At 45.5% G+C, this 22,600-nt stretch overlaps 1 protein-coding gene and 1 long non-coding RNA gene across 2 annotated transcripts in view; both read left to right on the top strand.

Annotated features, from left to right (window-relative positions):
• Window positions 1-22,600, top strand: part of LOC307201141 — a 394,453-nt gene that overhangs the window by 255,676 nt on the left and 116,177 nt on the right. The gene's annotated exons all lie outside the window — the stretch shown is intronic.
• The window catches only part of NXPH3 (neurexophilin 3), a 28,086-nt gene continuing 12,290 nt past the window's right edge, over window positions 6,805-22,600 (top strand). The window contains exon 1 of the mRNA XM_079950053.1: window positions 6,805-7,155. Within this exon, the coding sequence (XP_079806179.1) occupies window positions 7,099-7,155 (57 nt within the window). The 5' untranslated portion in view covers window positions 6,805-7,098. The remainder of the gene's footprint in view (window positions 7,156-22,600) is intronic.

Raw genomic sequence — 22,600 nt, 5'->3', positions numbered from 1 at the left:
ATGGGGCCTAAGACTCAATGGCCGACCCAGTTGGCTTCCTAATATGGAGCAGGAAGAGGACACCGTCTTCTTCTCCTCCAACTCAGGCAGCAAAATGTCTTGGGGCTGGGTGACAAAGCAACTTGACTGATCCTGGGTGCTATACAATGTGGGGGGGGGGAGGGGGCTGCCATTTGCTGCCTTGCTTTGACAACGAAATGAACTGGGGTACCCCTGCCAGCATGTTATCCCCGAACAGAGAGAGAACCGCCAACCCGACAACACTCTCCTCACCTTAACAAAACAGCACTCTGCGTGCGCTCATTAATAAATTTAAAAAGGAATCCTCTTATTACTCTGCATGCCTCAAGCAAGTTTTAGCACTCAGGCTGAGAGCACAAATTAGAAAAATTTTGAGAAGGGAGGGAGGGGGGGAAAGAGCTTTCATAATATCATATATTTCCAGCACAGTCTTAGAGGAAACACACCATTTCAAGCACATTTGACACCTCCCTCAAAGGTGCTGAGAATTGTAGTTCTGTAAACTAAAGTTCCCATGGCAAAGGAGGAGAGATAGGCTTCACGCACATGTTGTGTATGCAGCCTTGTAAGAGTTGGGCTTCAGTCTGGAAACGTGTTTCCAAGAGCATGGGCTCATTTCTGGCCATGTAGTAGGGTGCTCATCTGTCCTACTTTTACGGAGCCCAGTCCTTTACTTGAAAGGCTGCCTGGTGTTAAAGAACCGGAGAGATCAGGAGCCTTGAAGCTGCTCATCAGCAACATCCAGGTAACAGATGGAGCATCCACAGAGGTCCAAATCCTCTCCAGTAGGGATAAGATGTCTCACATTTCTATTTAGAGCAGGGCTAGGCAATCTAAGGCCCGGGGGCCGAATGTAGCCCAATCGGCTTCTCAATCCGGCCCACGGACGGTCTGGGAATCAGCATGTTTTTACATGAGTGGAATGTGTCCTTTTATTTAAAATGCATCTCTGGGTTATTTGTGGGGCCTGCCTGGTGTTTTTACATGAGTAGAATGTGTGCTTTTATTTAAAATGCATCTCTGGGCTATTTGTGGGGCACAGGAATTCATTCATATATATTTTTCAAAATACAGTCCGGCTCCCCACAAGGTCTGAGGGACGATGGACCAGCCCACGGCTGAAAAAGGTTGCTGACCCCTCATTTAGAGTAATTGCATCGGCATTTGCAGCTATTGGCACATGCAGAATTGTGCAAATCCTCTGGCCCACCAAGCCAAGCTTGTCCCCTCTCATGCTGGCCCATGAGGTCATTTCCTCCCCCCAAACTATGCTCACCTGCCAGTCAGCTGGTGTCTCTGGGTTATGACAGCTGATAGACAGGAGGGTAGAGTTCGGTCCTGCTGGGGTCTGTTTCCCTGCTGGGAACGAACTGGCAAAGCAGACCCCTGATGAGTGGAGGGTTCAATCCTGCTGGGTGGAGGGTTCAATCCTTTCCCTGCATGGAACAGGCTGGCAGGAAGCCTCTCTCCTCCCAACCCCAACTTTGGGAAGCAGGCATGGCCACCCAGATGATTCACCCAGCTTTCCAACTTGTCCGATGAGGCTGAGGGGGGGGAGAGATAAATATCTGACCCGCCAGGCCAAAATCGTGCCCAATCCCTGCAGTAAGGAGTCTGCTGGACATCAAGTCTCTGTTCAGGGCATGGAGATAAGAGAGCAAGCTATTCCTTGGCATGGGATGGGGTTGGTGTGCTGTCTGGATGCTTCTTTCCCTCATCCCTTCCCTCAGTGTTGTTGTGACATGTCTGAGCTGGCTGGGGGGGGGGCGTGTGTAGTTTAGATATCTTGTCCCCCAAAATAGGAGCAGCTACCCTGCCTCCATCTGAGCCAGGAGCCTTTAAGCCTTTATTATTATTATTATTATTATTATTATTATTATTATTATTATTAAATTTTGTATACCCACAGGTCTCAGGGCGGTAACACATCACCACACAGTCAATTTCACAATCCTAGCCATCTCTACTCAGAAGTAAGTTCTGCTGAATTCAGTGGGTCTTGCACCCAAATGAGAGCGGTTAGGACTGCAGTACAGAGCTCTTTTGTTCAGAAAATGAAGGAACGTGGGGTGTGGGGGTGTGAAGTGTTTCTGAGCATATGCAGAGTATCTCTGGTATACAGCTGAAAGCTACATAGACACAGAGGGAGCTGGGCTTCAGAGGCTTCAGGCATCGTTGACTCCGTATGTTCTCATTAAGAACAGCCTCAGAATTAAGGAACGTCTCATTTCCTCTCTCATTTTGAAATTCGTTTTGAGAGGAATGAGTTAACACACACACACACCCCATTTTCTGTTTACTATAAACCAGTCGAACCTGGTCATCACTGAACGCTTCTCCGAGCTGAAGGGCTTTTGAAAATCTCTCTTAAGGCCACCCAACAGGTGAAATGGTTTGTGATGAAATATTGCACCAGCCGCCGTCGCTGGCTCCCTTTCCAAAGTCTATCTCTAGGGACCATCCAAGGGGGAAAGAGCAGCAGGTGTAATAGGCCAGCTAAAAATGGCAGACAGGTATTTGTGTGTTATTTCTGTGACCGTGCTGACATAAAATTAAACCTTCCAGAAAAATAAATAAACCCTCACCAGCTGATATTTGCCGGCAAAGACGGAAAGGCTCTGGTCAAGGCCAGTTTCGTCTTCAAAATACTGCCTCCTTCTCTGCAGTCGCATTTCTAAACTGATGTTATAAATAGACTTGCCAACATTTAGCTGGTCCTTTTAGCACACGACCAACGCCCATATCTCGATGGGGAACCTTTACATCCTCATCATCCCTGACCATTGGTCATGCTGTCCGGGGCTGATGGGAACTGGAGCCCAACACCATTTTGAGGGTCACGGGTCCCCAGTTCCTGCACTAGAGTTCACCCCAAGCTTTTCCTTTTTCCAGTACTCAGCCTTGTAAGCTGTGATCTCAAACCGGAGACCCACCTCTAAGCATGTGCAGAGTATTTTCCAGTCCTCGACAAGGTAGCAGCAAGCAACTCACCGCTCCCTTCCTCCACTCCAATATCTGAGATTTACAGGCAAAAGCTCCCAAATCAGAAGGCAGAGGTTGAAAACGTCGAGAGCTTAAGCAACTGTGCGGTGCAGTCTGGTTTTTATTTGCGCAATTGATGTGCACTCAAACCGAAAAGGGTTTCTGAGGCTTAGCGATGGGGCCGATTCGAAAACTCAATGAGCGCATTTATTGAAAAGCAAGAGTGATGAATTGGTTTGGATCTGGCGTAGGCCAAACCATTTGGGTTTGTATTACCGGTATATGCTTTTGACTGATTGTCTTTGTAGCGCCGTGAAGCCCTTGGCCATATAATAAAACTTGACTAAATTAAACAACAACAAAAATGTACTATCAAGCTGTGAAGTCATTTGTAATATTCAACGGTCTCTAGAGGTGCGACACAATTAGGCTGCAGGTAGTTTGTTTGGCTGATCTAGGAATGTTCTCTCTCTCTCTGTATTCCTCTCCCAGAGTCTTGTGCATTTCACAGCTGCACTGCAGGCAGAAATTAAACAGGGACATCTTTCTCCCCCCCCCCCAAAAAAAAAGAATCTCCATGTAGGGAAAGGGTCCACCTTCTGAAATTTCACCTGGAATGCAGCTGGGAAAGAAACTAAAGCCTGTGCTGTACAAACAGGAAGCTGAATCAGGTCGTTGGTCCATCTAGCAGAGCTTCCTCTGCACCAGGGATGGAAAACTGGTGGTCCTCTGGATATTGCTGACTACAACCCCCACCAGACCCTCCAAGTGTCCCTATTTTCCAGGGACAGTCCCGGATTTACAGAAGCCAGCCCGGTTTCTGATTTGATCCCCAAATGTCCTGCTTCTCCTTAGGACGTCCCTGTTTTCATCAGAGAAATATTGGAGGGTGTGGAGTTATGCGACCCCTGAGCCAAGGAGATAAGTAACTCTACAACCTTTAGAAGACATCTGAAGGGCACCCCTGTATAGGGAAGTCTTTTAATGTTTTATCATTATATATATATATATATATATATATATATATATATATATATATATATATAAAATGTTGGAAGCTGCCCAGAGTGACTGGGGCAAGCTGGTTCACATGGGTGGAGTATAAACAATAAAATTATTATTATCATTATGGAATAAAAGGTAAAGACCCCTGACAGTTAAATCCAGTCGCAGACGACTCGGGGGTTGCGGTGCTCACCTCGCTTTACAGGCTGAGGGAGCCAGCGTTTGTCCGCAGACAGTTTTTCTGGGTCATGTGGCCAGCATGACTAAGCTGCTTCTGGCAAAACCAGAGCAGCACACAGAAACGCCGTTTACCTTCCCGCCGGAGTGGTACCTATTTATCTACTTGCACTTTGACGTGCTTTCGAGCTGCTAGGTTGGCAGGAGCAGGGACAGAGCAATGGGAGCTCACCCCATCATGGGGATTCGAACTACCAACCTTCTGATTGGCAAGCCCAAGAGGCTCAGTGGTTTACACCACAGCGCCACCCACGTCCCATCTATCATTATGGAATAGGACGTATCTATTTTCATCGGATAAATGTTGGAAGATATGCCCCACCATCCCTGTCTGGGGCTGATGGGGACTGGAGTCCTGCAATATTTGGATGGCCACAGAGTCCCTAATTTCCAATTTGTGCACTGTTTCACAGCAACTCTTCAAGATTTCAGACTGAGGCCGTTCCCATCCCTCCCGGAGGACGCCAGGGACTGAACCTGGGTCTTCTGGCATGCAGACCACGTGATGCACCTCTGGGCTATGAGCCTTCTCAGCTACAGAACATCTGAGCCTGCCTTATACCTAGTCAAGACGGTCTCTTCATCTGATCATGTGGATCCTAACCGAGTGGGCATTATGTTATGTGCTACAACTCTTTGTGGCTTTAAAGGAAGATTAGATAAATTCATGGAGGCTATCAATGGATACAAGTCTTGACTGCTATATTCTACTTCCTCTGTCAGAGGCAATTTGCCTCCAAATGACAGCTGCTGGGAATCACCAGTGGGTAGAGGCACTGTTGAACTCTGGCCCTGCTTACAGGCATCTCATAGGCGTGTGGTTGGTCATTATGAGAAAAGGGAGCTGGACTAGGTGGGCTCTTCTCTGGAGGGCAGGACTCGAACCATTGACTTGGGATCCCTTCCAACTTTACAATTCTATGATTCTGATCTTACTGGGGTGTGTATAGATATCCCTGTAGATATACAAATTAATCAACACAGTTGCTGGCATTTTGGGGTTTTCCCTTGGGACAAGTGGCTACGGGGACTTTCATGCTGAGCTTCTGAATTTTAAAAATGTACTACTCCACTGGGTTAAGGGCAGCCTTTGCCAAAGAACTGGAGATGGACAAGTGAAGCTCTGGATCCAGCCCAAGGGTTTACTTTTCCCATTCAGGCTAGCACAAGGCAAGCCTGGTCTCACACCTTCGTATAAATTCTTTGAGAAAGTCTGAAGAAGGTAAGGTGAGGCAGCTAGAATCAGAGAATTGTACACAAGGGTCATCTAGTCAAACCCCCTGCAGTGTAGGAATCTTTTGCGCAACGTGGGGCTTGAACCCACAACCCTGAGATTAAGAGTCTCATGCTCTACCAGCTGTGCTATGGTGGATGCCCCCATCAAGCACGGCAGACAAAACTGATCTGACTCCCTATTATTTATGTGTATTAAAACATAGACACTTTGTCACTTGCAAAAGATGCTCAACCAGGCGTGGTGATGTGGACGGGGGGAGGGAATGAGGGACAAAAACACAATTAAAAATCAATGCAATTAAAAGCCAGCTTAAAACATTAAACGAGAACAGAGCAGAACCTTGAGCGGGAGGAAGACAGGAGCTCAATCAATACCAGATCAATCAATCTGGGGGAGCAGTTAATACTGGAAGCACATCACATATGGACACAGCCCAGCGGGAAGTTCTCCTGCGCAAGCTCCATTGAAATGACTGGGAGCTGCGCAAGAGCACAATTTTTCTCGGGTGAGGCTAACCTGGGAGATGGATCGGGACCCTCTGTTCAGAAGTGGGAGGCAGAAAGCAGTGCTCAGATTTTCCCTCCCAGATCCCAGGCGCTGCATAAAGTCACCCTGGGATTCAAGATGGGCAGGATGCAACCGGGATACATCATTTTAAAAATAAAAGCCTGGATGTGGCAGATCTGAAGCCTGCTTGTGAGTCATACCGGCTGCCCCAAGGGCTCTTGTCTTTAACCTACACCCAGAGCAGCTTTGCACATTTTCAAAAGGTTCCCCTCTTTCCTTCTTTTATCGTTGTTTTTAATCGAAAGGTTTTCACGGAGACAAAGGTACATAAACGTCTCTGTTTTCAGGTCAGCTGCTTTGAACCTTCCCAGACCAAGGACACAGCCTTGTCCTTGAAAACAGCTTCTGGGAGTCCGCCCCTGACTCAGATTAGGAACTTCTCTTTCCTCCTTGCCAAGCATCACCTTGGAACAACAACACGACCCCCAACACACACACACACCAGCTTTCACATCCTAAAAGCAAGCTCCGGCCACAAGACCCTGGGGACATCGGCACCCTCCTCGCTCCCGACCTACCTGCAGCCGTTCTTCCCAGGATGCTGGCCTAACCTGGGCAACGCAGAGGCAGAGCGCAGTCTTCTCTCGGACACTGTTGCCAACTTTGGAGCTCTGCGCTGAGTTTCTAAGTTTGCCAGGCAGGCAGGCAAGGGGTTAAGGCAGGGCTCCTCGGCTCCAGTGGTGGCACCTGTCAGTGGGAGGGAGCTAGTGGAGAGAGGGAGAGAGGGAGAAAGAAAAGAGCGAGGGACTGGAGTGAGTTTTGCCAGAGTCTCCAGCAAAGCAGGGAAGCAGACAGGAGGCAGCCCCATGGAGCTCTCCAACTGCAGAGGTTGAGACAGTGGGGCTGTTCCTGCTTCCTTTTTTTCCTGTTTTGCCCATCCATGCCTGGCTGGAAGGAGGCGGCCAGATGGAACCTGGAAAGGGGAGATCGTAGGAAGCCAGAGGCCAGATTATAAACAGCAGCAGCAGCAGCAGAAAAAAGGAGGCACAACAGATTTAGCCAGATATCGATAAGAGGAGGGGAAAGGCGGAGGAGAGGCTGAAAAGAAAATGCAGCTGACACGGTGCTGTTTCATATTCCTCATCCAAGGGAGCATCTATCTGCTGGTGAGTGAGCAACGGACAAGGGAAAGGTGAGGTTGGGGGGGGGGAGAGAGAGAGAGAGAAAATAAGGATAGTGGCATGCCCTTGGCGGTGCCTGAGAGCAAAGGGGCGGCTTGTGCAAAGCACTGCTTGAAATTAGTATGTTCCAGCAGTTTTGCGGTCTGCTGCTTCCGCGTAGCACTTCTTTGCCTGGGCTTAACAATTGTCCTCGCATCAACTTTGCCAGGCAGGGTCGGGGCACAGGAGATTTGGGAGGGGGATCCAAAGGACATCTAGTCCAACCCCATAAGGCAGGACTATCCATCCATCCGCCTATCAATTAAGGTTGCCATTTTCCTTTTCTTTAAGGTCCTGATCTAGGGTTGTAAACAGGTGCCTGGTTAAGAAAAGCGTCACCTGCCAAATCTCTTCCTTAATTGCTTGTCTGTTTGAATCTCTCATTGCTTGTTCGTTTAAATTGGTTAACCACCCCAGAGGAGAGTTCTCCGCACAACGTGCAATAAAAGTTCAAAATGAGTTATTAAAAAAATGACAAGGAATGCAGTAAAAAATATACGGCAATAAAACACAAAACAGCGCAGATTTTTAAAGATGAGAAATAAATCCTAACTCCTCCATTTGAGCGTACCTAGTCATTCAGAATGCTTGAACAGTCTTATAAAGCTATCTGATCACTTTTTATCTCATTCTGGGATCGGATTCTGCTCAATAGCAGCTTTATGGCTTTATGTCAGGATGTAGTTAAATGCACTACAGGGAGGAGAGAGAGAAAGAGAGAAAGAGAGAGAGAAAGAGAGAGAGAGAGGACAATTTGGCTATCCCTGGAACAAACACAAATACACCTTGAAGAGGCAAACAGGTTGCACCACCCAAATAAATAAGCAATTCTAGCTGGCTCAAGTAGGTGAGCCAGGCTGCAAGTAAGGAAACCACACATGACAGGGGGAGAAGGCTGTATCATATATTCATTCGCCGGCAACCTGTTCCTGGGGAGAGAAGTGCTTGCCATGGCAAGCTATCAGATCCTAAGTACAAACAAAACCCATCCTGCAAGTTTCCCCGAAGGAAACTGGAAGGCCACCAAACAAACTAGCTCTACTTATGGCAATCCCTTATGGGGCGAGGAAGGCAGAACTCAGGGGAGTGAAGATTCCTCCCAAATCCAATGGGGATACAAAGGGAGGCAGCTGAAGAGAAAATAATAAGAGATGGTTGAGGTCACCCAAGTGAGCTTTCTGACAATGGAAGGATCTGAATACAGGTCCAGAGTCTGTGCCGAACCTAATCGACTCTGGGCTGGTAGCAAATTGTCATCTCCCCCCCCCCCCCCCGCAAGATGGGCAGGTTCCCCACTGACCCGTTTAAAACGGTTGCCAAAACTTACAAAAACTAATTAGCAAATCAGGCCTTGGAAATTGCATGGGTTCTTAAAAATGCTGCAGCACACTTAAGAAGCTTTGTTTCCCTATCAAGCAGAGAAGAGGCTCCCCCCCCCCCCCGGTCACGCTACCCCAATGCATGTCTGCAAGGTTCTGGTTGTTGTTGTTGTTGTTGTTGTTTAATCCTTTGCCCGGGGCTCTGGAGCTGTGTATTCAAGAGGCAACCTTTGGTTGGCAGGAAGGGTCTAAGAGAAGACCTCTGCTTGGATGCCCAGAAGGTGACTTCTTAGATCATTGTTATCATCCCCCGGAGGAAAAAACAAACACGGATTCTGAGATTTTGCATGCAGCATTTATATTTAAGAACCTGGCAGGGTGGGTTGGCATAGAAGGGTGAATAACAATTGATTTCCAGCGGGGAGCGGCAAAGGTGCCGACACAGACACACCCTCCATTTAATCTCTGAGCCCATTGAAAAACAGAAGTTATCTCACTGGAATTGTGGGTGGCCACAGGTAGCAGACCTCATCTCCTGGAGAAGATACAGTGGTGCCTCGGGTTAAGTACTTAATTCGTTCCGGAGGTCCGTTCTTAACCTGAAACTGTTCTTAACCTGAGGTACCACTTTAGCTAATGGGGCCTCCTGCTGCTTCTGGAGCACGATTTCTGTTCTCATCCTGAAGCAAAGTTCTTAACCTGAAGCACTATTTCTGGTTTAGCGGAGTCTGTAACCTGAAGCGTATGTAACCTGAGGTACCACTGTACTAGGAACTCTTCCCACTGCCCTTTGGGGTACTCAAAGCTCCTACCAGCTCCCCCACTAATCATTTTGTTGTTCTCTGAACAGAGGGGAGGGGGGAAAACCCCACACATTTCATGTCCACAGGGAAACAAGCCCAGAGTTTTCTTTGGCAGCAGAGTCCCCTTAATCCCTGCCGAATTGGCGCAGACACATCTTCCTCCAAACACTGTGGGCATGGAGGCTGGCAGCTGGTCTGAACTGGGTGGCTTTGTCGCTGTGCTTGCTTCTCGCCTGGTTTCTTCCCCATCCAGCCACCCCACCCCTCATAATGTATTTTCCTTCCTCTCTTTAAAAATATTAATAAATGGTTACTCCCTATGCCAGTCAACGGGGCACTTAAAAATCCGTCTGCATGTCAAGAAATCAAATTAGGATGGTTCTGCGGTCCTCTCCTCCCTACTTAAAAAGGCAATTGTGTTTGTTTGCGTTAATTACAGAACTCAGAGTCGGCAGGCACCAGTGTAGGTTGCCTATTATGGTGAAGAGAGGTTGGAAAGCTTTGGCCCTCCAGCTGAGCTACAACTCCCATCAGCCCCGGCAAGCATAGCCAATGGCCAAGGATGTTGGGAGTTGTAGTCCAGCAACAGCCAAAGGGCCTATAGGCTTCTCCATCCCTATAATAAACATATAACGCTGCCTTGTCTTCTGGTGCATTCGGTCAAGTATCATCTGTTCCGACTAGCTCAGGGAGTGATGTGTTTCCTTTTCCCTGGGGAGGAATTGTGGTGATCCAAAATTCTTAGGCTTCAACTCCCATCGCTCTCGATCATTGGCCATGGTGCTTGGGACTGATGGGGGTTGTAGTCCAGCCATATTGGGGAGGGCCACTGGTTCCTCCCACTCCCTGTCCTGTACACCTTACCTGCCTCATATTGAACCTTAATCCAATTAGCAAAGTGCTGTATCTACCAACTAGCATTCGCTCTCCAGAATTTCAGTGGGAGACATTCCCAGCCCAGTACCCTCCAGCATTCCTCAGATGAAAATGGGGACATATACGGCATGATGAATAAACTGTATTAGTTGATAAAGAGAGATTAACTCTACAGTGGTACCTCGGGTTACAAAATCCTCAGGTTACAAACACCTCGGGTTACAAACACTTCGGGTTACAGACTCCGCTAACCCCGAAGTCGTACCTCGGGTTAAGAACTTTACCTCAGGATGAGAACAGAAATCGCGAGCCGGCAGCAGGAGGCCCCATTAGCTAAAGTGGTACCTCAGGTTAAGAACGTTTTCAGGTTAAGAACGGACCTCTGGAACGAATTAAGTACGTAACCAGAGGTACCACTGTATTTGATCAATTGGGAAATGATTAAACAAAAGTCCAAGCAGGAATTGAACATGCGCAGTCAACAGAAAGAGAGAATGGATGGGAAAGTATTAGAAATGAAGGAAATGTACTTTACTGCGAGCAGCAAAGGAGGGAGGGGAAAGAAGCATCTTGAAAGGGTGTGTGTGGAAAGTCCATTTTAAAATATGTGTTGAATTTGAATTGATTTGATGTTAATCTGTTAAAAAAACTGGGAAATTAATAAAAATTAATAGGCAAGAAAATAGGGACATGTTCTACATCAGTGTGCCCACTCCCTTGCATCTTCCCGCTCTGAGACTGGGGCAGGGATGCAGTTGCAGCAGCTGAATGAAGGAAGCCGGAGTGAAGTGATCAGCAATCCCTTGGTGCCCCTCACAGCCATGGCAGAGGCCTTGCAGACAGGCCCTGCCCGCTTTGCTCTCCCACCCACCACTTTCTTGATGGGAGACTGATCAACTGAGTAGTAGTAGTAATAATAATAATAATAATAATAATTTATTATTTATACCCCGCCCATCTGACTGGGCTTCCCCAGCCACTCTGGGTGGCTTCCAACAGAATATTAAAATACAATAGTCTATTAAACATTAAAAGCTTCCCTAAACAGGGCTGCCTTCAGATGTCTTCTAAAAGTCTGGTAGTTGTTGTTCTCTTTGACATCTGGTAGAAGGGCGTTCCACAGGGCGGGTGCCACTGCTGAGAAGGCCCTCTGCCTACCATACCTACCTCTTTTAGGTATGGAAGGAAAGGACATCAGAAGAAAGGACTGTAAGCTTTTCCAGTATGCGGTAACGGCAGCCAGAATCCTGTTGGCTCAGAAGTGGAAACAAGAGGAAATACCGACGATAGAAGAATGGAGACTAAAAATGATAGACTATGCAGAACTGGACAAATTAACTGGGAAAATTAGATATACTAAAGATCAAAAGTTCATCGAAGACTGGGGGAAATTTGTGGATTATCTGAAAAATATATGTGGTGTGAACACAACGCTAGCGGGATTTAAAGAGGCACTGTAAAAAAAGAAAATAAGTATTGTTTATGAGAAATAATAGGAGTAAGGAGGAAAAATGGCAATACGAAAGAAGGGAATGTGTATTAAAGGTGTAACTACGGATGATTGTCAGAGACGTTGAAGGAAGTCAAAAAATAACTATGATTTGTTGTATGCGGGATTGAACGAAGAATTGGAGGGAAATTTATAAAATGTATAATAATAAAAATTATTATAAAAAAAAGAGAAGGCCCTCTGCCTGTAGTAGTGGGGAAACAGTGGGAAACTTTGGGGGGGCATTCGAGTGACCCGGATCTTGTTTTTTCATAAAAACAGGAAGTGACGCCATATTGAGTGTGGCAGGATGAGGGTGGGGAGCAGGAGGCATAGATCGAAGAGATGTGTTAGAAGGATGCACAGATCTGAACTTCTAGTAGCACGTTGAAACGTTGGACTGAAGGGAAGGCCCCTTGGGAATTCGGGCTCCGCGTGAAACAAGTGAGAAGCAGGGTTTTCTTGACGGTCCCGACATTTTCAGGGAAGTTGGAGGACATGCAGCCTTGCCTGGAGATACTAGGGACTGGACAGCAGGGCTTTCTGCATGCCTCCTTCGCTGATTCAGAAATACACATGTAATAAGAGCTCCAGCTCCTGGTTTATATAAAGTGGTACATCGGGTTACATATGCTTCAGGTTACATACGCTTCAGGTTACAGACTCCACTAACCCATAAATAGTACCTCAGGTTAAGAGGTACAGAAATTGTGCTCCCGCGGCACGGAAGCAGCAGGAGGCCCCGTTAGCTAAAGTGGTGCTTCGGGTTAAGAACAGTTTCAGGTTAAAAACAGACCTCCAGAACGAATTAAGTTCGTAACCTGAGGTACCATTGTAGAGCTTTCTTACCTTCCCAGATCTTGGGGCGAGGCCTAGGACTTGCCGATCGAAAGGTCGGCGGTTCGAATCCCTGCGGCGGGGTGCGCTCCCGCTGCTCGGTCCCAGCGCCTGCCAACCTAGCAGTTCGAAAGCACCTCCGGGTGCAAGTAGATAAATAGGGACCGCTTACCAGCGGGAAGGTAAACGGCGTTTCCGTGTGCGGCTCTGGCTCGCCAGAGCAGCGATGTCACGCTGGCCACGTGACCCGGAAGTGTCTCCGGACAGCGCTGGCCCCTGGCCTCTTAAGTGAGATGGGCGCACAACCCCAGAGTCTGTCAAGACTGGCCCGTACAGGCAGGGGTACCTTTACCTTTACCTTTACTAATCTGGCGCTTATGATTCCATATTCTGGTTCATCTAAAGTAAACAAACAGAACACAAAGAAGCATGAAGGGAGGGAGGTCTTGATCATTCTATCGTATTTTGCATAATTGTTAAGCAGTATTGATTCTTTGGGGGGGGACTATTTCATGAAAATAAACCAACACCCCATGTGCTTGGCAGCTATAGTTCCCATTTCCCAGCTGTGGAAACTGAGGGCGTTGGACTCCCATCAGCCCCAGCTGAAAGCTCTACAGTGGTACCTTGGGTTAAGAATGGTAAAGAATGATGTAGTCCCAACAATATCTGGAGGGCCCTGCTGAGCAGAGGTTTTTTTTTTAAGAAAAAGAAAAAAAGGTTGGGTTCCTTTCTCCTCTGATGAAGTTTATTATTTAAATGCATTTTCCCAAAATTTGATACATACTTTTGCATTCTGGTCAGTGACCGAAATAAATCAATTAAATTAAGATATATACCTCTTAGAGTTACCTTTAAACATTTCATATCTCAAGACTTCCCAGTCAGCTTCCCAGTCCAGTTAATTCTTAATAATAATAATAATAATAATAATTTATTATTTATACCCCGCCCATCTGGCTGGGTTTCACCAGCCACTCTGGGCAGCTTCCAACAAAACACTAAAATACAATAATCTATTAAGCATTAATACAATAATCTATTAAACATTCTTTAAACTAAGCAGCAGCAATTAAAAGTGCCAGAGTGAGAAGCATTTCATCTCCTCACTTGGGCATGAAACTGTTAAAATGCCCCTCTTCCTATACACAATTACCTGGGAGCAATTTCCATTGAATTCAATGGGTCTACCTCCTGGGTTAGACATGCATAGCCCTGTGCCGTACCCGCAAATAAATGAATTAGAAAACAAAGCTCAGATGGAGGGAATGAGTAATACAGCATTCCCACCGTTTAGTCATCCTGACGACGGTGCCACAGGCTTCTGCACACATCACCTTGCAAATATCCTGGGCCAACATTTCCCTAACCCCCACACTGTCCTTCCCCAACCCCAGGCAGAGTGGGGGGAAACTAAACTTTATGGCAGAGCAGAAACAGTGCAAATTGTTCCATACCAAAGGCCCCACAATCCTATACAGTGGTACCTCGGGTTACATACACTTCAGGTTATATATGCTTCAGGTTACACACTCCGCTAACCTAGAAATAGTGCTTCAGGTTAAGAACTTTGCTTCAGGATAAGAACAGAAATCCCGCTCCGGCAGCACAGCAGCAGCAGGAGCCCCCATTAGCTAAAGTGGTGCTTCAGGTTAAGAACAGTTTCAGATTAAGAACGGACCTCCGGAACGAATTAAGTACTTAACCTGAGGTACCACTGTACCAATGTTGAGGCAAGCAGGCACTGGGTGGATTGTGACCTATTGAGAAGCTGCTTTCTGCTGTCGGAAGTTTTGCTGCGTCTGTTTATTATGGGTCATTGTGATGGTTGTATTGCAATGTCGTTTTGTTTCTATGTGATGCTATTAGGGTTGCCATCTTTGTTCTGGCAAAATACAGGACAGGGTGGGTTGGTTTGGGGGCGATTTCTTTTACCCTTTCTGGTGCTGAAGTGACTTCAAACCAATCCATTACAATCTTTAGAAAGGTAAAGGTAAAGGACCCCTGGACGGTTATGTCCAGGCAAAGGCGACTATGGGTTGCTCACCTTCCTTTCAGGCCGAGGGAGCTGGCATTTGTCCACAAACAGCTTTCCGGGTCATGTAGCCTAAGGTTACCAGACGTCCCCGTTTCCCGGGGACAGTTCCCAGATTTACAAATCAGTCCCCATACAAAATCCATTGAAGTTGAAAAGTGTCCCCGGATTCATTGAAAAAAATCTGGTAACCTTAATGTAGCCAGCATGACTAAACTGCTTCTGGTGCAACAGGATACCGTGACGGAAACCAGACTGCACGGAAATACCGTTTACCTTTACCTTTATTACAATCGACTGTGGCCTAACAGGATGGCCCCTCTGGAAGTTGTCACACACACACACACGGACGCACACGTGAATTCGTAAATCTGTCTGTGCTTGGCTACCCAGAGCTCAAATACATGACCTTTCTCACACCCTTTCAGACACACGCATTGGGAGAGCATCCCCAACTTGGCAGAGATAGAAAGAGAAAAGATCTGAAATACAGGACGTAGCATTTTACACTGAAATACGGGACAATCCTGTATGATACAGAACAGGTGGCAACCATGCCCTCAACTGTCGTTTGTGAGTCACTTAGAGAGCCTTTTGCCGTGAGCAATTAATACGTGAAATAAATGTGCATAGCTTGGACGGAGAAAACCAGCGTGGGGGACTGGTCAGAGTGTCGGACTAGGGTCTGGGAGAGCAGTTTCCAAATCTGCTGTGAAGCTCACTGGGTGACCTTGAGCCACTCCTTATCTCTCAGCTGGGTAAGACACCTCACAGGGTTAAAATATGAGGGTTAAAATGGGCTGGTGGGCTTTCCACACTGTCTGGGGGAGCCACCATCAGAGCCAACTCCTAGAGTCAAGGTCCCTTCGCGATTAATTCTACAGGGTGGGGCTTATACTTGCCCCGCCTCCAATCTGTTATTCAAGATGGCGCCACTGGTGGACACTGTGAGAACAGGATGCTGGAGTAGATGGGCCACTGGCCTAATCCATCTGGGCTCTTTTTTATGTTCTGATTGATTGATTGATTGATTGAATGATTGATTGAGTTTCCCTGCATGCCGCTTTTCCGCAACAAGCTGCGCCCAAGCGTTCAAAACATCTAGAGAGCAGTGGAAATACAAATATATATAAAAAATACAAAACAGGTCAGCCGATTCAAAGTAACAAAAACCAACAATTCAGCAAATGCAGTATAAAGTCAATATTAGGGAAAAAATAAAACCAATATAATAAAGTTTGCAGATAATAAAGTTTCTGATCCTGGTCTTCCTGCACTCCAAGGAGCTTGGTTTAAATGCAGTTAGTAGGGGATATTAGATGACATATTACAGCAGGGGTCAGCAAACTTTTTCAGCAGGGGGCCGGCCCACTGTCCCTCAGACCTTGTGGGGGGCCGGACTATATTTTTTGGGGGGAAATGAATGAATTCCTATGCCCCACAAATAACCCAGAGATGCATTTTAAATAAAAGGACACATTCTACTCATGTAAAAACATGCTGGTTCCCGGCTGGATTTAGAAGGCAATTGGGCCAGATCCGGCCCCCGGGCCTTAGTTTGCCTACCCATGTATTACAGCCTCCCAGAGGTAGCTGACACAGCACCAAAAGACTAATGTCAGGGAGAGCAATGATGGCAGGTCTCTTTCCCAGCCTCCTGGAAGTGCCAACTGTTGGTGCAGGTCTTATTGTTCTTATTAGGAGGAAAACTATGCATGGCGCCTTGAGATCCTTACAGCAAAGGTGAGGTATAAATTTAATAACGAATGGATGGATGGATGGATGGATGGATGGATGGATGGATGGAGAGGAAGCGCAGTTCCGTAGCAGAGCACCTTCTTTATCTGAAGAAGGTCTCAGGTTCAATCTGCCGAGTCTCCAGTTAAAATGAAGAGGTCAAGGGAAATGAACTTCTTCCTGGGTCCCTACAGAGCTGCTGCCAACCCCAGTCAGGACAGACAGTATAGGGCTGGATGGACTAGTGTAACTGGGTACAAAGAAGCATCCTAGTACAGTGGTACCTCGGGTTACAGACTCCGCTAACCCAGAAATAGTACCTCGTGTTAAGAACTTTGCTTCAGAATGAGAACAGAAATCGCGGGGCAGTGCAGCGGGAGGCCCCATTAGCTAAAGTGGTGCTTCAGGTTAAGAACAGTTTCAGGTTAAGAACGGACCTCCAGAACGAATTAAGTTCTTAACCCAAGGTACCACTGTATGGCATTAAGATAAAATATATACCAGTTGGGAGATGTTAGAGGGCAGCTGGCCATGGGGCACATTTCACATAACTTTACAATATATCAACTCTGGTGAAAAAAACCTCTCAGATGGGACTATTTGAATATTTGCAATGTTTTACGTTTTCTTTTCCCTATATATATATTTTACTCTGTTAAAAGAAAACCAGGCAGGGGGTCCCACCAGGCAGAAAATCGAAGACATTTTCACCAGAGGGGGTGGAGATATAGAAGAGGAATCTGAATCGGTGCAATGAGCCTTTTTAAAGTGTTGGCATTAGTGTGTGTGTGTGTGTGTGTGTGTGTGTGTGTGTGTGTGTGTGTGTGTCCTATTTGAGTTCCATTCCAGGCAGGCAAATGTCTTCAGATGTATACGGTACAGTAAATGTCAAATGGGAAGGGTATGCCATCTCTGTTTTAAACATCGATGTTAAAAAGACTTTGAAAAGCCAACTGGGAAGTGTCAGAACCCTCTTGATGAGTATTGATCCTTTTCTTTCATCCTCTTTCTAAACTGGTCATCTTTTACTGGTTTAGATGATGATGGTGATGAAATTTGGTCCCTTACCAAGGGCACTGGCTTGTCCTTGAGACTTACCAGTAAATAGCAGTAAGCTTCCTAACGGTGCAGCTCTTATCGTGCAAACAGCTGCGCACAGAAGCAACATGTGGAGACACTGCAGCCACCAAACGGGAGAAATTGCATACTGTGTACGACTCATACACAGGAAGGCTCTCTTCCGACTACAGTATAGGATTGAGGCACAGAAGTTACACGTTGAGGCTGCCGTGAGCATATTTTCATGCTCTTTCCTCTGTGTGTTGCTTTTATGCACATTTGCAACAGGACAAACCTGCCTGGTGGCTTCTCAAAAACAACCGAAAATCCCACAACCGGTAAATGTCAACATTTACCATAAGAAATACACTCAGCGTTACTACATGTGAGAGCCAGTGTGGTGTAGTGGTTAGAGTGTCAGACTAAGACCTGGGAGAACAGGGTTCAAATCCCCACTCAGCCATGAAGCTCACTGGGAAATCTAGGGCCAGTCACTGCCTCTTTGGCCCAATCTAACGAAGATCATGGCCACTGGTCCCATCACCTCCTGGCAAATAGAAGGAGAAGAAATGGAGGCAGTGAGAGATTTTACTTTCTTGGGCTCCATGATCACTACAGATGGTGACAGCAGTCATGAATTTAAAAGACGCCTGCTTCTTGGGAGAAAAGCAATGACAAACCTAGACAGCATCTTAAAAAGCAGAGACATCACCTTGCCAACAAAGGTCCGTATAGTTAAAGCTATGGTTTTCCCAGTAGTGATGTAGGGAAGTGAGAGCTGGACCATCAAGAAGGCTGATCGCCGAAGAATTGATGCTTTTGAATTATGGTGCTAGAGGAGACTCTTGAGAGTCCCATGGACTGCAAGAAGATCAAACCTAGCCATGCTGAAGGAAATCAGCCCTGAGTGCTCACTGGAAGGACAGATCCTGAAGCTGAGGCTCCAATACTTTGGCCACCTCATGAGAAGAGAAGACTCCCTGGATAAGACCCTGATGCTGGGAAAGATGGAGGGCACAAGGAGAAGGGGACGACAGAGGACGAGATGGTTGGACAATGTTCTCGAAGCTACCAGCATGAGCTTGACCAAACTGCAGGAGGCAGTGGAAGACAGGGGTGCCTGGCGTGCTCTGGTCCATGGGGTCACGAAGAGTCAGACACGACTAAACGACTAAACAAACAAACAAACAAACAAACAAACAAACAATATACAGAGCTTGATTTATTAATTTAGGCTTCTTGCACATAACACATTTATAGCCCATCTTCCCCAGGAGAATCCTGGGAACTGCAATTTGTGGAAGGTGCTGGGAAATGTAGTTCTGTGGGGGTAAACTACAGTTCCTGGGAATCTTTTTTTTTTTTAAGGGGGTGCTTTGAATGTGATTTACATGTGTGGTTTATTTGCAGCCCTGGAGAAAGAGAGGTCTGGGGCTCCAGGCAGTCTACCGACCTTGCTTTCTTGTGCAGAACCTCCCTATAATAAGACTTAGGGAATGTTTAGGGAAGCTTTTAATGTTTGATGCATTACTGTATTTTAATATTTTGCTGGAAGCCGCCCAGAGTGGCTGGGGAAGCCCAGCCACATGGGTGGGGTATAAATAATAAATAATAATAATTATTATTACTTAGCACTGTATAGCAATTTCTGGTACAGTCCTACCTTGGTTTTTGAACAGGTTAGTTCTCGAACGTTTTGGCACCTGAATGCCGCAAACCTGGAAGTGAGCGTTCTGGTTGCGAACTATTTTTGGAAGCCGAACATCCGGCAGGGCTTCCGCGGCTTCCAATTGGTTGAAGGAGCTTCCTGCAGCCAATCGGAAGCCGCGCTTTGGTTTTCGAATGTTTTGGAAGTCGAACGGACTTGCGGAACGGATTCTGTTTGACTTCCAAGGTACAAATGTATTCAAATTGTAATCTTAACAGCATCCATGCTAGGAGGGTGGTTGGGGTGGAGAATCTGTAGCCCTCCAGATGGTATTTGGTCTTCCCTTCACCCAATAAATGTGGTCCGCAGTCAGGAATGGTGAGCTATGTCTCTGCTATAAGGTGAGACTCTACTATCCTTCCCTCTCCCCCAGTTGCAGACGGCAGGACTGAGACTGGGAGGGAAAGAGGGGAGACTGCAGAAGGCAACCCTGGTGAATTCGTGGAAAAGGCAAGATTCAAACCAAGAGCTTCCAGATTCCCAGCTCAATCTCCTAGCTACTACACCAGTTCTTGGGGGGGGGAGGGTATGTCCTTGAAACTAAACCTAGTGGGAATAGACACTAAGACTAAGAGGTTCTTCCTGCCAAACCTGCTGCAAGGGCAAAACACCAGAGACTGCAATGCCTTTTCCAGCTCAGCAGATAAAGCAAATACAGTGCACTGACTAAGTTAAATACTCTCTACACTCAGGTGAATTTTGTAAAATCCCAGAAGGAGCTAAATGCGCTCTTATTTCTCAGTGCATATGGAACTGAACTTCCAGGTTTCTAAAGATCCCATGGTTTCATTCTGTTTAGTTCACTATGGGAATGGATCAGTCCGTTTTGGTTTCTTTCAGTTTCTCGTTGTTCTTAAATGCAGTTCATTTATAAGCATACTACTGCATCCCCACCCCACCCCCGGAGATTTTTTGCAAGCAATTTAATATAATACATTTTTGGAAATTGTTTTTGTGAATATATGCACTTCTATGTACACTTTTCTTTAACTGCATGCATTATGTACACATTGCTTGGCCGGAGAACCGCATTGCAAAATTCAGAGAAGTGTGAATTTGTGGAAGGATTGCTGTTTTGGTTCACATATTGGTTTGAGCGTGTGAATTGGGCAGTTTCTCATTAAAACACAAACAAAACTGAATGTTTCCCTTAGCCCTAGTATTGATCCTGAACCGGCTGATTCTAGTAATAAAATAATTAAAAAGAGCATATGGAAACAGAATCATAGACAGATCCATTTTCCACCAGGATTATACAGTGGTACCTCGGGTTAAGAACTTTATTTGTTCTGGAGGTCCGTTCTTTTTTTTTTTTTTTATAATAATTTTTATTAATTTCCACACATATAATAAAGAACAATATAAAACAGTATCACATCATACTCATCGGTTCTTACCCTTCTTTCTTTGACTTCCCCATACCTCCCCATCCCTGCATCCTTGTTTAATAATTCTTTAGCAACCCTTAAGTCCATTGTCTTAATTCCCTTTCGTAAAAGTTTCTTAAGTTTTTTTTTGTTTACTGCTGCAATTCTTTACTTCTTACCCCCTGACATCCTAACATTCCTCAATTTTGCAATTATTTTTAAGATATATTTTGAAGTTCTTCCAGTCCTCTTCCACTGTCTCTTTCCCCTGGTCCCGGATTCTGCCCGTCATCTCGGCCAGTCCCATAAAGTCAATCACCTTTGTTTGCCATTCTTCCAGAGTAGGTAGTTCTTGCGTCTTCCAATACTTTGCCAGTAGAATTCTTGCTGCTGTAGTGGCATACATAAAGAAAGTCCTATCCTTCCTTGACACCGCTTGGCCCACCATGCCCAAGAGGAAAGCCTCTGGTTTCTTAGGAAAAGTCCACTTAAGGACCTTCTTAATTTCATTATAGATCATTTCCCAGAAAGCTTTAACCTTTGGGCAGGTCCACCAAAGGTGGTAGAAAGTGCCTTCAGTCTCATTACATTTCCAACACTTATTATTAGGCAAATGATAAATTTTTGCAAGCTTGACTGGGGTCATGTACCACCGGTAGATCATTTTCATAATATTTTCTCTTAATGCATTACATGCAGTAAATTTAATACCGGTGGTCCATAACTGTTCCCAGTCAGCAAACATAATATCATGACCGATATCTTGTGCCCATTTAATCATAGCTGATTTCACCGTTTCATCCTGTGTATTCCATTTTAGCAGCAAGTTATACATTTTTGATAAGTTCTTAGTATTGGGTTCCAACAATTCTGTTTCTAATTTTGACTTCTCTTTCTGAAATCCTATTTTCCTGTCCTGTTTAAACGTCTCATTTATTTGATGGTAATGCAACCAATCTCTGACCTTAGGCTTTAGTTTCTCATAACTCTGAAGTTTCACCCTTTCACCATCGTATTCTAAAATCTCATGATATTTTGGCCATTTAGAATCCATATTAAGCTTTTTTACTTCCCTAGCTTCCATTGGTGACACCCACCTAGGGGTTTTACTTTCCATCAAATCTTTGTATCTAATCCAAACGTTATACAATGCTTTCCTTACAATATGGTTTTTAAAGCTTTTATACACCTTTACCTTGTCGTACCATAAGTATGCATGCCAACCAAAACTATTATCGTACCCTTCCAGATCCAAAATGTCAGTGTTCTCAAGAAGTAGCCAGTGTTTCAACCAGCAGAAAGCTGCTGATTCATAATAAAGTCTTAAGTCCGGCAGGGCAAACCCCCCTCTATCCTTTGCGTCAGTTAAAATCTTAAATTTAATTCTGGGCTTTTTGCCCTGCCAGACAAATTTTGATATATCTTTCTGCCACTTCTTGAAGCATTCCATCTTGTCCACAATCTGCAACGTCTGGAATAAAAACAACATTCTAGGCAATACATTCATCTTAATAGTAGCGATTCGGCCTAACAAGGAAAGTTTCAGCCTTGACCATATTTCCAGATCTTTTTTAACTTCTGACCAACATTTTTCATAATTGTCCTTAAATAAGTTCACATTCTTGGATGTTAAGTTTACCCCCAGGTATTTTACCCTTTTTGTTATTTCCAAGCCTGTTTCATTCTGAAAACTCTCTCTTTCTTCCATTGTTAAATTTTTTTCCAACACTTTCGTTTTTTGTCTATTCAATTTAAAACCTGCTACTCGACCAAATATATCAATTAATTCTAATACTCTTTTAGTACTAGTATCTGGCTGTTGCAAAGTCAATACTAGATCATCTGCAAATGCTCTTAATTTATAATGTCTAACTCCGACCTGAACTCCTTTAACCAACTGGTCCTTTCTAATCATGTTTAACAATACCTCCAGGACTGATATGAAAAGCAAAGGGGATATTGGGCAACCCTGTCGTGTACCTTTTTCTATAGGTATTTCTTCTGTTACCACATTATTTACAATTAATTTGGCCTTTTGTTGAGAATATATTGCACCTATACCGTTTTCAAAACCTTGGCCTACCCCCATCCCTTGGAGATTCTTTTTCATAAAAGTCCAACAAATGTTGTCAAAGGCTTTCTCCGCATCCACAAAAATCAA

Source organism: Podarcis cretensis, assembly GCF_951804945.1.
Source record: "Podarcis cretensis genome assembly, chromosome: 13".
Taxonomy (NCBI): domain Eukaryota; kingdom Metazoa; phylum Chordata; class Lepidosauria; order Squamata; family Lacertidae; genus Podarcis; species Podarcis cretensis.
This window is presented reverse-complemented; position numbering and strand designations above follow the sequence as displayed.